This window comes from Rhamphochromis sp. 'chilingali' (genome assembly GCF_963969265.1).
Source record: "Rhamphochromis sp. 'chilingali' genome assembly, chromosome: 19".
Classification (NCBI taxonomy): Eukaryota; Metazoa; Chordata; class Actinopteri; order Cichliformes; family Cichlidae; genus Rhamphochromis; species Rhamphochromis sp. 'chilingali'.
In genome coordinates, this window is record NC_137946.1 from 15,071,417 (window position 1) to 15,087,744 (window position 16,328).

General features: G+C 39.8%; 1 protein-coding gene across 1 annotated transcript in view; it reads left to right on the plus strand.

The window, feature by feature from the left end:
- The window catches only part of nrxn2a (neurexin 2a), a 130,308-nt gene that overhangs the window by 14,210 nt on the left and 99,770 nt on the right, over positions 1-16,328 (plus strand). The window contains exons 2-3 of the mRNA XM_080866816.1: positions 11,363-12,453; positions 13,443-13,463. Coding sequence (XP_080722942.1) covers positions 11,754-12,453; positions 13,443-13,463 — 721 coding nt within the window. The 5' untranslated portion in view covers positions 11,363-11,753. The remainder of the gene's footprint in view (positions 1-11,362; positions 12,454-13,442; positions 13,464-16,328) is intronic.

The window sequence follows — 16,328 nt, forward strand, 5'->3', positions numbered from 1 at the left end:
CTTATACATCAAGAAAGATTTATAATTATTCATGAGTGTATTGATGGTTTATCCTCATAAATTTACATGAATGTGTACACTTTTGTGAATGTTATTTGAAGATACTCTGCTTAATATCACATGGGACAGACTTGAATGAAATAAATGTTATCGATTGGGTGTTTTTTTTCTCTTCTGTCTATCGAGTAATGAATTAATCATCTTACTGATGCATATCTGTGAAGTAAAATCTGTCTTTGACTTAGCTGGTCTCCTATGTGCGTTCTCGCTCGTTTCACTGTGGAAAAACTAGTCTTCAAACTACTGTTAGTCATGTGACTTGATATAAGGGCTGCATATGGTGGTGTAGGAGAAGCAAGAAGGTGAAGAAGAGTGCAGTATGAAGGGAAGTCATGTTGAGCACATCCTTTGAGGCACACAAAGTGTGACCTGCTAATGAGATAGTTGATGATTCAGATCACATTTATGGCATCAAACAGCCTCACCCTGATGTTATCTTTGTGCTTGTGCTTTTAAAAGCAGTCGTGTCTGTTTATTTGCGTGTCTACCGTCTGTCTCTGTGCTGAATTTTATCTACTGCGAGAGAACCACTGGCTTAGGAGAGATTTGACTGTGTAGTAGTATCTTTTTTTATTCCTTAAAATGTATATTCATAAGATAAAGATCATATTTTTGCCTTGAAAGATGGATGGAAATAGTTTTTTTTTAGATATATTTAAAAACCCCGCAAGCTCAGATTTTTTTCAAGTCTGTTAGAAAATTGTCCATTTTTATTTTGGAAGCAAAAGTGCTGACACGCTGTGGACTTTTTGTTGAGCTTTAAAAAAACATGGCTGCTCACTCTCTTTGTCTGCTGCTGTATGCAGCAGTACTATCTCAGTGTGCGGAACAAGACGGTCCCTTGATGTCTGAGTTACTCAACTACAGACTATTCCTGATAAATACCAGCACTCCTTTTTTTTTTGTCTCCCCATAGAGGAACAAACGTCTGAAAAGAGGCATCCATCTGTGTCTCACGGTTATTTGAAGGAATCAATTCGCTGTTACACTCTGTAATTACTAAAACATGCAACTAGACAGATACATTAATGATTCATTATGAGACAACAAACAAAGCAAAACAATTTTTTTTGTCTACAGCTCTTCCATTTATGAAAACCTATGCTAAAATGGCAACAAGCAAAAAAAGGAAAAAAAAACCAAAACGCAATTAATGACAATGTATTTTAAAAGGAGAGCTTCAATCTTCAATCCAAACTAGATCAAAGAAAAATTCCTAGTGTATGTAGGTCAAACTCGTCTTTGTTTCACACCAGGCCAGATTAGATTTTACTTCAAAATTGGTTAATTAAAAGTGTGTATCATTACTGGTGTCATTGTTTCCGTCTGTAATTTAGAGTAATTCTGCGCTCACTGCTCAGGTTTTCGTGTAGTTTCTTCACTCAGAAGAAATGCTGCTGTGCATGACAGCCAAACTTAAGACCATGAACTTAATAGGCACAGAACAGACAGAATTATGTGGAAGGGTTTTTAGCAGCATTAAATAATCTTATATCGTTTAGCATTTGCCTCCACAGTCTGGTGCATGCCACAAATTTCAATATGCTTTCTTAGATTAGAGCATTCTTTGAAAAAGCTGGGATAAATCTTCCTTTGCACTTACTGTAAATATCAGCAGGTTTGACTGTGCTGTAACAAAGAAGGTACAGCACTGTGCAAAAGTCTTGTTTCATTACTCATTTATTCATAATTTAATAGCAATGAGAAATACTTTTTTTTTTGCAATGTTTTAAAGTGGTCTTGAGCAGTAGTTCTAAATATCAGTGCTTTTCTTTGGGTGTTTGCTGCTTTTTTAACTTTATTCATTTTCATCCCAGTTCTTGTACCTGACCACTTTTATTTTCACAATTTTTTATCATTCAAGCAAAAAACAGACAGCTTACTCAATGTGATGAATCAGTGTTGTGTCCACACATAACAGACACCCGAAGAACCAACTTTAAATTGTATCTTTACAATTTGTTTCTAGCAGCCTGTCACAAACACACATCATTTGTTCCTTTTTCGTTAGTTGTATAGAAACGTAGTTGTATGGAACGATAACACAGTTTGACAAGCATAAAACAGTATTTTTGCACCAACAAGGTGATTCCCAAAGAGCTGTCAGCCAAAACCTGGCATATCTCATCATTGAGTGCAGTGTGTTTTTAACAAATGCAAGAAAAATGGAAAAATGGACAGTTGGAGGATAAAAGATGAAGTGAAAGGCCTCAAAAACCGTCTGCAATGGTGCAATATCTAAAAGTCATGTCCTTAAGAAATAGGGAAAATATCCAGCAAAGACCTTAAAGATGCATCTGGCCCTTCAGTTGATCCATCTGCTGTTCCCTAAAGCCTCATCAGAAATGGTCTCAGTGGAAGGGTGGCTGTCAAGAAGCCATTCTTAAGGAAGGGAAACAGGGAGAAAAGACTGGAGTATGCCAAACCTGAACAGGTTTTATTTGGTGATGAATCCAAATTTGAATGTTTTAGTTCAAATTGTCATCAGGAGAGAATGTTCAACAATGTGTATTTATAGCCTGTAACAGTGCGGGGGCTCTGTCATAGATGATGGCTACATTTTCAGCCACTGGTGCTGGAAAAAAAAAAAAAAAAAAAAAAAAAAATTACACATAACATATAATGTAATTGCAAGGAGGTATTTCTGTAGTCTATTGATACTAGATAGTGGAAAAGGGGTGGGATTAAATAAGCTTATGCTTCTTCCTGCTCCTTTTTGAACATGGACGTTATTTGGAGTTGTGGTTGCTCGTTTTCCTTTTGTTTGCTTTGTTCATTTGTCTCTTTTAATTCTATTTTTTTTTATACTTTTTCAACATGTTCAAAATAAAGATTCAATCAATCAATCAATCAATCAATTTTTGTCAAAATTGATGGAATTATGAGCATATAAAAGTATTATCAGATTATGATCCATAATGCATTACCATCTGGAAAGCTGACTGGCAACAGCTTTATTTTTTAGCATAACATTGGCAGTGTGCAGTGAAATCATACCTGGGTATAAAAAAACAACCCATAGTGGAACACTATCAGGCATGGCATGGCCTCGCCAGAGCCCAGAACTCAGCGTTATTGAAGCAGATCATCTCGACAGAGAACAGAACAAAAAGGCAGGCTACATCCAAACAAGAGCTTTGAATATCTTTCAAGAAGCCCGGAGAATTATTCCTGAAGACTAATAAATGAGGGAACTTGCCTTATAAAGGCGGTCAACCTTACTAGCATTGTAGAAACTTTGTTTTTGCCTTTTCTGTTATATTTCTATTTATTTCGTTTAAAGAGATAGCTGTCCTTTTCCAGGCACAATATAAAGAAATGAGGGGTGGCTCAAGACTTTTGCACAGTACTTCAGAGTAACTCCAAATAACCCCCATCACCCTAATAGAGACTATTTCTAGAATGGAATCTTACATCAACATAAATACTTAATGAGATATTTGCAATTCACTTTGGTAATTAATATCCGAATTTATGCCTAATTTTGCTTCCAGCATCACTCAGAGGATTACAGAGGTGTAGTAGGAAGTCAATATTTGCCAGAGTGCTTTCACTAGGTGCACAGACCCATGCCACAAGTAGATTGGGCATGCATATTGAGTGCAGTTTTCCTTACATTTGCTTCTATAGGCCTATTGGAATTGTTTTCATAGTCTAGCAGGCTCCATTTGGAGAATGGCTGAATATTCAACCTCCACTGGTCGTCTAATAGAAAAAAATGATGGATGAAAAGAGAGAGCTAAACAGCTGGAGAAAAATAACCATGTGGTACATTAGGTGCAAATGCAGGACTCATTGTCATTGTAACCCAAGAACCTGCTCGGATAAATTCTAGATAAGAGAAATAATTTCAGAAACATTTGCAGTTCACTGAAGCGTGAAAAAGAAACCAATCACTGCAACAGAGGCATACTTGAAGACAAGAAGACCTTGAGCTCCGTCTAAATGCCTCAGTGACAAGCAAACACAGACTCCATGTATGATTAAATGAAACATACCATGCAACAGAATATCAGGCTCACTTTTTTGCAATCTCTTGCAGGTTATTCTTAAGCATTTTCCTTTTGGTAACTTCGCAGTCGAACTCCTGTTTTGCTCTTTCACCTGCTTATTCGGTTTATCCAGATTCAAAGAAATTGCTTTAAGCTCACCGCTGTGTTCGCTGCCATAATACTGAGTATCACTATGATCCCTCCTGTTTGGTGTCAGCTGTGGAGTCAAGAAAAACAGTTCAGTCCTATCCCTAGCAAGCCTGTGTGTGTGTGTGTGTGTGTGTGTGTGTGTGTGTGTGTGTGTGTGTGTGTGTGTGTGTGTGTGTGTGTGTGTGTGTGTGTGTGTGTGTGTGTGTGTGTGTGTGTGTGTGTGTGTGAGAGAAATCTGTTCACGTTCAGGCAGTAATTGCTGAACCTGTAGCCTCTCTGACCACTTCTCTGTCCTTCCCCAGGGTATCAGGTTGACTTTTACTACCAGCAAGTCATTCATGCTGAATTTCTTTAGCAGTGCAGTGCTGGTTGTGACCCTGATGTGATCCCAAATGTTCCATTTAAGAGAATGCAGTATCTAATCTGTTAGGAAGAGGAAGTTGGATTGGAGGTTTTATGTGGCAACCCCATTACTCTCATTTTTTAATGATCAGTGCCAGTGGCTTGTGATTATAGACTAGGATACCAGCAGCAGTGACATTCCACATAAGTCATTTGGTAACTCATCTTTATTCTCACCATACGGATCATAAGGCTAGACCACAAAACAAAAGTGTTGAATATCATCCTTATAATGTATACAAATGTCTATTGTAACAATTACTGAGCCAATTACATGAGATTGATACTGGATCCCTCCTTTCTTTCCATTTTTTTTTCTTTGCTTCTTTTTTCTTCTTTCTCCCAACTAAACAAATTTTCTGTCTGCTGAATGGAAATGTAATACTCTTATTTTCACAGGCCACTTTGGTATTATTTTTTCTGTACTCTGCATCAACTCTTGAGTCATCGCCACATCTCTCACATTTCTACCTGTTACCTGTTATGTTTATATTTATTCGGATGCTTCGTGGTCGCCTCGCTTCCTCCTTTTTCTGCTTTAGCAGCTCTGTGGGCCAACATTGCGTTTTCAGTGTGCAACACGTCCCTGCACTGTCTTTTCTCCTTTATTTATTTTCTTTTATTCGGCAGCACTCAGGCTATTTTATTATTTATTATCATTTTATTTCTCACGACTTAAAAAAAAACCTTCACTCAGCACGATGGAATATAACATTTATTAATATTATTATCGGCTATAGATAATAGTGTTGTTTTTCCTTGTTGCCGCAATTGAATTGTCAAACGCCACGCCACATTTATACCCACACCTACTGTCTCTTCCTGTCATGCCTTTTTTATATTTTGAATTGGTGCTTTTTTTAAATTTTATTGCCACTCACCCACTCACAATTTGTCTGTCCTAAGCACGCACGCACACACATTCTTTTCATATCTTAGTGAAGACATCTAATTGACATCATGCTTACCCTAATCCTAACCGTCAAGAATGAATGCCTAACCCTAACCCTCAGCCTAAATCTAACCATAACCTAATTGTAACCCTGACGCTAAAACCACATTTTGAGCCTCAAAAATGCCTTCAAACTCGAGGGGATGGGCATTTTGTCCCCATAAGTCACTGGTGGTCCCTACAAGTATAGTGGCATGCCAATTTTCTGTCCTCACAAAGATGTCTACGTACACACACGCACACATACATGCATTCAAACCTCCTGACATAAGCTGGTGTGCTGTATTTGTCATGTTTGTTGCATATTTGTGTCCTTGATGCATTTCTGCAGTGTATGTCTGAACTATGTGTTGCAAGAAAAGAAGAAAAACCAGCAGATGTTAAAAAATAACTATTAATTTGTGGGCTGTGTTGTAATAATTTACATTTTATCCATAAGATTTTTGAACAATGTTTACTTTTAAGTACGTTCATTAGCACCAGCTGTGTAGGCTGGAGTAAAACATGGTGCATTTGTAATGTGTCTCGTCCACCCACTTCCCACAATGATTGACCAGCTGTGCGCCTCTTACTGGAGAAAGAGGTCGGGGTATGAACTTCTATCTCAAGCTGTGTTTTACTCGGGAGAGTGTCTGAAAATGTGCAGCTTTATTCCCCATCTCCACTGTCTACAGCAGTTGGCTTTTCTCCCCAAATTTGTGTGTGGTGATTTGGAAAAGCTATCAACACACTGAATATTCATTAAGGTTGAACTTTAGTTCATTTTTTTATTTAATTCACAAACAAAAACTTTATGACCAAGGCTTTAGTCATAGAGATTGTCATATAACCTTCAGTCTACCTGGAATGTCTGATGCAAAGTAAATAGTTCTGTGATTGTATATCTGTGGTAGTTTATAAAGTGAGCATTATTTTAGGTCACTTTTACACCTATTGTTGGTTTTCTCTGGTCGGAATTAGTTGACGAGTTTGTAAATTTGTAGCTTTTTCCTGTGGTTTGGTTTGTGAACTCCAAAGGGCGGGAGCAACAAAAGTAAATAGATGAAGAAGGTGCTGCATTCTGGATTATTGGAAAACAGAATTTACGTTAATTTCACGGCTAGTTGCTGGGCCTTTCCACATCTATAGTACTTTCCCACAATTAGAATAGAAGCGTACGTGGCTACGGGATGTTTTTAGCTCAGACTTGTAACGTGTGCCTGGTAGTTCGTTCAGATGTGAATCAAATCACATTCAAACCATAAATGGACTGCTCTGGAGTTTGTTTGGAACCGTACCAACACCACCTCCTCCAAAGGGTCTTGGTGTGGTTGTTTTGGTCCGAGTGCAAAGACTGTGTTCAAACAAACCACAAACAAACCACACCAAGGGGGGAAATTAACCAGATTTCCATTTAAATGGACTATACAACTGTAGGTGTGAAACTTGAGAAAACAAACCAGAATTCTTGAAGATGATATATGTAAGGATAAAAAAAATTGTGTACTAGTAGTTTCATGTACACTCACCGACTAGTTTAGGTACACCTTGCTCGTTCTAGGTGTGACACTATTTTCCCTTCCGAACTGCTTTAATTCCTCATACCACAGATTCAACAAGGTGCCGGAAACATTCCTCAGAGATTTTGGTCCACATTGACATAATAGCATCACACTGTGGTTGCAGATTTATCAGCTGCACATCCATGTTTTGAGCTTTGTGACATGGTGTATTATCCTGCTGGAAGTAGACATGAAAAGATGGCTACACTGTTGTCATAAAGGGACGGACAGCAACAGTACTCGGGTTGGCTGTGGTATTCAGACTCAGGTGGTACAAAGGGGCCCACAATGTGCCCATCTGCTTCATGGTTCAATGTGTTCTTCTGCATAGATTGGTTGTAACGAGTGGATCTGAGTTACTGTTGCCTTTCTATACCCTCCAAGCAGTTTGCTGTGTGACCTCTGGCATCCAAAACGCATTTTCTCATGCTTCAAAAATGCTCTTTTCTGGACCTTTCTCTGTAAACCCTAGAGATGGTTGTGTGGGAAAATCCCAGTAGATCAGCACTTTCTGAAATACTCAGACTAGCCCATCTGGCACCAACAGCCATGCCCTGTTCAAAGTCACTAGAATGACATTTTTCCCCATTCCGATGCTCGGTTTGAACATCAGCAGGTCATCTGCCTGAAGGCATTGGGTTTACGTCATGTGACTGGCTGATTAGAGATTTGTGTAAACAAGCAGCTGAACAGGTATACTTAATAAGGTGGCCAGTGAGTGTATTTAACTGATACGATTATGTATGATGATCAAAAGCAAACAGTACAGCAGTGTCTCTTTGCCGTTGTATTGATAATAAAATGTCAGTGATGTTTGGTGGCGTTTCACTTCACCATAGCAATATACTGCATCATGTTAGATGTATGCATGTAAGAATTATGCTGTATGCGTCCTACTTTTATGGTATCACTACTTATTCAATGTTTTTTTTATAGACAGAAAAGTATGACAGCAAAATAATTTTAGTTGTCAGAAAAAAGAACAACAAGAGCTCAAAAATTTAGGGCAGGTGAAAAGAAAGGCTATTGTTTTCTGCCACGTGAACCAGTGACAGTGCAGACAGACCTTGGTAGATTCCATGTACCAGTCTTCTTCCAGTGGTGGAAGAGAGAAGTGTATAATGTATCTGGTTTTGCCATCAAATTGGCTCGGGGCACCACTAAACGAGATTAATTGAGCACCCCGAGTGGCTCCCAGACCAGATTCTGACCCTGATGGGTAATTGGCCTGTTGCTTTTAATGAAGAAAGTGCATGTTACCCAGTGAGGAAAGCCATTAAAATTTACAAGCTTAACTGTAAGCACCTTGCTTAGACATTGAGACGTCGTTATTTTGTGATCAATAGTGAGGCCTATTTGAACAGGGAGTAGCTGACCTAGGTCCAAACACACACACACACACACACACACACACACACACACACACACACACACACACACACACACACACACACACACACACACACACACATGCATTGAGGACTCTAATTTGTGTTCTGAAGCATGTAATTCATTGAACTGTTATTGTGTTTTGTTTTTTAAAGTCAGCAATAAATCGGTGATATCATTCAGTAAGATCAAAATCTTCACAGAAAGAAAATTAGAGGAAGTAGAACAGGTCGTTTACTAATCAGAAGGTTTCTGATTCAATTCCTGGATCTTCTACTCTACATGTTAAAGTATTCGTGGGCACAATGAGTCGCCCCTAAACCATCAACTTGTGTATAATGGTTAAAGTGTTCTGACTGCTCAGATAGTATGTTAAAGCGCTATGTAAGTCCATTTATCACAGCGTTTGGGCTGAATTGAGTTTTTTAAAGCACTGTGATGCTTCTTTTTTTATTTTCATGTTAGTAGGAGTTTGAAATTAACAGTATCCATGACAAGACTTACTTATACCCAAGATTTGTGCTGAATCAGCTTAAATATTTTTTCCAACAAGTGCAACAAAATTACATTTCTTGACTAGTCCCTCCAGGAAATAAGGATTTGCATGTTTCATCCACCCTGTCTCTGTTGGCTTAATGCTGCTTCAGAAATGTTGAGTGTTGGTAAGATTGTTGAGAGCAAAGGGTGTGGGTTAACGGGACACACAGCTCAGATACGCGTACAGAAGGATGCATTTGGCATAACCAGTGCACTTAAAAGTGTGATTATTTGAGAAATGATGTTTCATATAGATGTCATTAACTGTTTGAAGTTAGGTTTATATTCAAATGTCAGCTCATCCTCTTTTAACTTTGAGAACTCATGCTTAAATTCAGCCAGTCAAACTGTGCACTTGTCATACGCTATAATATGAAATTTCTCCTGCTCAAGATTTATTTATACTACCTGCCCACACATTGTAGTGATATCTTAGAGTGAAAATGGCTCGTAATGAGTATACAGGACTTGCAGCACAACACTTATGTGCACGATGTCTTTTAGTAGCACATACCTTCTTGTTACTTTGTGTCTCAAAATACTAATATGTTTTTTTTAAAACATCAAAGCAAGCTAGTGTTGACCGCATATATACAGCCTGTGAAGCATCTGACACGCCATACCTGACCCTGGCAAATTGCAATTCATCTTGTGAGGAGGGTGTCAGTTTTTATGACCTTCCTATTCCCATGATAAACCCGTCTATCAGAAGGATATTCTTCCAGCCTGAAGCCTTCTCATGCTTTAGGGAAAAACTTTGATTTATTTGCTGTAATGCACTCTTTCTTGCAACATCTACCTTTAGCAGATATAGCTAACTGTAGCAGTCCCTCATCTGCAGGATACCCAGTAGAGGCTGTAATTCCCAGCAGACTCAAACACACATTATATTTCTCTCTGTGACAGAGATGAAATTGGGCCAAACTTGCGTGAAATGCTTCTACTCCTGGTGGAGAAACATCCTTAAATGAGAAAAAACTCAGTTTGACACAACAAAGATTATTTCCTCTTTCAGACAAATTAGCTATTTTATGTTTTATTGTAAAGCCCGGGAGCTGTAACTGTGGAAATTATTGACAGCAGGCTGTTTTTATTGGAGACTGACTCATTAGATCTGACTGGATCAGTACAGTACCTCCATTTCTTTGTGTTTTTTTCCCTCTTCTTGAGATGGGGTGACTTTGGGACATTTTTTGAATTTTAAGCGCAGACATCTCAACATTCACTCAACACCCTCCTTTTCAAAATCAAACATATAGTGAGTTTCATCAGACGCGCGCTATGTGACGTGCAGTATAAGCATCCTTCAGATCTACTGTCGCTCAACGCTTTTACTCAAACTGGTTGTAATTGATTGTAGCTGCTGATTGTGGTTTTGATCACTTAATTGAATCACATAGTGCTATTGCGCTTTTATGTGTTTTTAATAGATTTTGTGTAGCCGTGGAGTTCTTTGGCACAAAGAAACAAGCTGCAACGGGCTGAAGCTGTACTTGTCTGTATTCATTATTATTGGCTTTGTTCTCTGCAGGGTAATGAAAATATAAATAAACACTACCCTCGTTGTTTAAATACATTTTTTGCCACTTGGAATATGTCTAATTTCCTAAGAAATAATTTTATCCTGCTTGACACCAAACTGAACGGTCTTAGTGAGTCATTGCAGGCTCCGAGTACAGCTGACGACTGGTACATAACTTTGTTTGTGTCCCTAGCCCTGAGAGGCACACCCTCTTTTGTTATCACAAAGTATTGAATTTTGCTGTTTGCTTGTTTGTTTCGAACATAGACCCTGTCCTTTTCAGCACTCTCCAGCCTCTAGCCTGCATGTATTTTTTAGCTGTAACGTCTTAGCTTGAGTCTAGGGACTGCAGAAGGCTTTAGGGGCTCAACATCACTGAAGTTACCGAGGCCATGGATTGTGCTGGAACATCTGTGCGGGGGGGGGGCTTATAAGTTGTTTTTTTCCCACCAGCTTATTGGAAATCAACACAGGTCTCAGAAAACTAGTGAGACCCTCAGTTTCCCTTTCTGCCCAAAAGCTAAGGAATAAGGTGGGGTGCCAGGATTAGGGCTATATGCTAAAGCCATGTGTTGAGGGCCTTTTGCTGGAATCTCTAGGCTGTAGATGGTGAAAGTGACCTGTGATCATGTGAACCAGAGCTAAAGGCAGGCATTTCAGTTCTTCGTAACACTGACAATTCTCTCTTGCTTTCATCTCCATGTTCCCCTTCTTGATGCTTCATTATCTTTGGTAATTGATTTGCCACGTGATTCATAATGACTGTGCTGTGCAGTATTTCCAATTATTCATTGCACGCTCTTCTTTCATGTCTTAGGATGTTGGGATGCTGAGGAGAATGGAGGCTGTACCTAGGCCGCGTGCCTAGCTAACCCATGAAGAACTGACAGGAACAGTGCTGGATGGAGGCCAAGACACTGGATGGCGAAGACGAGGAATCACGCAGTGCTGTTTGTTCTCTTTCTCAGCCAATCCAAAGTAGATGCAAAGTGTTCTGTAATGTGCCTCGGCTGTTCACTCTGTCACGAGTCACCCAAGGAGAGATGGCAAAAAGAATCAGGATAGACAGTCAAGGCTAAAGAAACTCTTATTTCTGCAAACTGTAGGGTTATAAAACAATTCTAGATATATAGATAGCTTTTCCTCACAGCTGTCTGTTGGATTCATTGGAACTAGAGGCCTACACTAGATAATAGATAGTCAGCATCATGTGCAGCAGTAAAGGAGCAGCTTCCTGGTTGTTGTTAGCTGGATTGGTGCTAACAGGAATAGCTTTGGAATATGAGGGGGTTCCTGGTCAGTGGACACGTTATGGCCAGTGGGATGCTAAGACAACAGGTGAGCTGAGCTTTATTCTCAAAACCAACATCAGCAAAGCCCTGGTGCTCTATCTCGATGACGGGGGAAACTGTGACTTCCTGGAGCTTCTCATTGCGGACGGGAGGCTTCAGTTGCGGTTTACCATTCATTGCGCAGAACCCGCCTCCCTGCACACGGAGACCCACATCAACGACCAGCGCTGGCACAGAGTCCTTCTCACTCGTAATTACAGAGAGACCAAGCTGGTGGTGGACAACGAGGAGAAAGCGACTGAGGTGAAGTCCAAGAGAAAAGAGATGGCAGTGGATAGCGACCTCTACGTAGGGGGAATCTCACCTGACGTGCGCCTCTCAGCCCTGACTTCCAGCACTGTCAAATATGAGGCACCCTTCCAGGGCTTTATTGCCAATTTGAAACTAGGAGAAGCGCTACCAATACTGATGGATGGTCAAGCTGTCCATAATGATCTGGAGTATATATGTGACACACATTCTCCATGCAGCAACAAAGGCCTGTGCTCCATCGACCAGGGAGAGGTTTTCTGCGACTGTATCAGTACTGGCTACAGGGGAAGGTACTGCCAAGAAGGTGAGAAAAATACCATGTGTTTCCATGACTTAAAGGCAGTAAGATTTTATTTAAATTGTGCTTCTTTTGGATTAAAAAAGGGATTGTCTGACTAAGGCAGACACAGTTATAAGGGTAAATGATAAAAGTCAAAATACAGTGTGACAACACCACAAGCATGAAAGTTACAAAGTCAGCAATTAGAACTATGAGCTGTTCAGCGATGTCTAAAGTATAAATAGTTCACATATTTTCACATACCTTCCAGATATACAGTGCATACCTTCACTGAGCTCCTGAGGATAATCAATAAAGCCCACTTAACCGCAATCCAGGCCAGAGTACACTACAGCACCGCTTAGAAGCCGCTCGCCTGCGTGAGCTCAGCTCTCTCAGCAGTTATCTTCACAAGTCAAAGGATAACAGCTTTCTAATGTGATAGCTGTTTGCATGTTTTCAACACTGGCACGTTGAATGGGCCACCAAATGGAGCCCCTTTTCTTATTTTGGAAAATCTGCTTAAAATAAAAGGAGAAAAGAAGTGTTTTAAAGGAGCTTAGACACTTCTCGTTACCTAAGGTATAAAGATCAGAAAATGGTAGTGATTAAAATCTTTTCCACTTTGCAAAAACACATTAGGGTCCCTCTTATAAATGCTACTCGTGACTGTTTGCTTAGCTCAGAAGCTTCGCAGCCTTCTTCCAAGAGTCCATGCGATGTCCTTAGTGGCTAAAACGAATCCTGGCATCTATATCTGAGATCACGCATATGGGACATTATCCATCACAGATGTGATACAATACTATCATTATACCGAGTGAACAAATTACCGACTTTCAAGGCTCTGGGTAAATCATGTGTCACCAGCATGCATGCTGTGACATAAAGAAGAAGCTCGAGGAAGGCATGGCATACCCATCAATGTTTGATGAGATGCAGATAGTAATCTGGCTGTGGATTAATTCTTCATATCGAGATTAAACATGTCTGTCTTTCATTCACTCCTGCAGCTGTCCAGAGAGAAGTAGAAGGTAAGAAAATGCATTGTTATATAATGAGCATAATGATGAGCATAATTTGTTTGCTGTGATGCTCTTATTTGCAGAGGCTATTACCGCAGCATCAGTGGGTGAGAGTGTGTTTCGGTTATTATCAGGTTGTTATTGTCAGTTTGGACTGCAGTTCTGACATCCTACAAATTAAGCTGAACGGAGATATACTATCACTGGTCACAAGGTCACTGATGAAAAAGGGCCTAATGTGCGGAATGCTCATTGTATATATAATCACTGTGCTCAAGGTGACTAGAAAGGTCCGCCGAGTACGTGGGTGTCACACAATAGGGGTTGCATTTATATACTGCATCACAGAGAAAGCAACTGTACAGAAATGCTTTGCTTTAATATTTATACATTCTATGTTTTCCTCTCCTGGCAGTGCATATATATCTCAAGAAAGCTGCTCTGAGGTTTATTAAGTCTTATATGCCATATATCTCTAAGGTAAATAAGTGTGTTTATCTCTAAAATGATGCCATTTTAGAGTTGAATGTACTCTGGCGCTGATCGCCACGCCCTTAACGTTAATACATTTTGATAATGCTTGAAATGTATTTTTTGCATAGGTGCCTTTTTTTCTTAGAAGAGACACTTGTCTCTGAATTGCCAGCATTTTCAGTCACCGTAATCAAACAGGACTGATTTCTAATGAGGTGCACATGCTGAACGGAAATGAGGATTGAGAGCCGCTAGGAAGATTTGTTTAGTTGGCATCCGAGTGAGACATCCATCTCCCCGGTAGGAACTGCTGGTTCTGGTGAAAGGACAGTCCAACAGACTCAGGACACCAGCACAAGGTGTGCCGGACTGTTGCACATGATAAATCAGTGTTACCGACTCGAGATGTGCACCTGTACACACCTACTCTCTCAAGTCCTGCTTGCGGCGCTTACATTCGGAGTATGACAGCAAAGATAAAAATGACATTTTCTTCATCTGCAGTCTTCTCATACGCCTGTGTTGATTAAATATACATGGTGTATCTGGGTATATTATTAGATGCAGTATTTATATGATACATGATTTGTTACTGATTCTCTCAGTGCAGGATTTCAAACTTATGCGGCTCTTGGTTTGTACTTTTCACCAACAGTTAAAACAGGATTCATCGCTGCACAATTTGCAGAAGCGAGCATTAATCATTGTTAATATTAGCAAAGATGGCATGGCTCTGCTCACAGCAAGCAGGCACGCATTATTAAATGACATGCTGCAAAGAGAGCACATCAGAGTGTTTATTGGATTAAAGCTTGACATGGAGACAATCCCCAAATGCAGAATGCATGAAAACAAGAATGACGGGGGGAAGAAAAGAAATACTGACCAGATGCTTTTTTTAAAATTTCCTTCATATCACTCATACACTATTCTGCAGCAAATCTCTACCCTGCTGGCCTTGCATCAACAGAAATAGACTAATCTATGCATTATCTAAATTGCCTTCCCCCTACCCCAGAGATGACAAAAATGGTACGCTACATGCTATATTTGGTCTTGGCTGTGTTTTAACTGGTGCAGGAATTAGCCTTATTTGTGTGAGGAATGCTTTAAGCCAGCAAAAATCTTTTGGCACAGCAGGTGAGTCGTCCGAGTTGTTCATCTACAGTATGCTGCACGTGGGCCTCCCATCGATCCGTGCGGACAAAGGCCATAGTGGGGCATGCTTAGATGCCAAGAGAGTGCAGCATCCCAAAAAAAAAATCAGGTCTGTGAACAAGAGATAAGAATAGCCACCTCACAAGGTGCAGCAAAATCAGTCAAACATATAGGGGAACCTTACGCAACACGCACTGCCATGTGCAAACACACTATCATTGTGTTATTTCCTCTTCAGATTTTCAGTTGTAAGCACAGAGTAATGACGCACTGAGAGTTTCTGGGATGATAAGGCAAGCGTCAAAATCTTCGAAAGAAAGGACACGAGCGGTCCTGGTGGGTTTTGCATCTCTTCAGCAGCACTGACCTTGGTCTAATCCCTCATTACAACAGGCTTCATAATGCTGTACTTTTCATGCAAAAACAAATTTAGCAAATGCTAATCCTCGTGAAATGGTTCTTTCTTCGTAGTTGCTTGCTAATTAATGTCACAGTAATGACTGAGAGGTCCTTCAACATCTGCATTTGTTTTTTCATTATACTTCTTTAATTAAACTTACAAAGGTAGCCTTGCTTACCTTGTTAGAATCATTTCCAGAGTTAATCGCGTTATAAATGATTCAGAGAAATAAAACTATTATGTTTTTTGTTTTGTGTTTTTTTGGCAGTCCCACTAACATAAATTCAGCTCTTTTCATATGCTAAAATGTTTCAAAATCATGCTAGTTTCTCTCAGCCTTATATATTTAATATAAAACATATATATGTACATATTTAAATTATAATGTGCTTTTACAAGTGGGAAAAAAAAAATCTATGAAAAGAATCCAGAGCTGAAGTGTTGGAGGAGGGGAGTGAGGGGAGTTAGCGGTCTAAAGGTCACCAGCAGTGCACACGGAATAGCCTGTTAATACAACGTTTTCGGAAGCACCAGGCCTTCCTTCTGTAGCAGTGTTTGTTCGCATGTTTTTAGGTGCGCTCTTTAAACTTTTGCTGGGTATATTTGCACATGAAATCGCACAGGTCAAAAAACTTCACCTGCTCCAGGAATCTGTGGATTCAAAAACCCTCGTCATTCACCGACTGAATTACTTATTTTCAGCCAGCTCTAACTGGGATGTTGCCAGAGGTGCATTATTCTTGAGTGCTTGAAAACACAAAGAGTTGTTCTGCAGCAGCTTTCCTGGTTGTATGTTTTCAGTATCATAGATTTACTCGAGGTCAGGAGGTGCAGATGTTAAG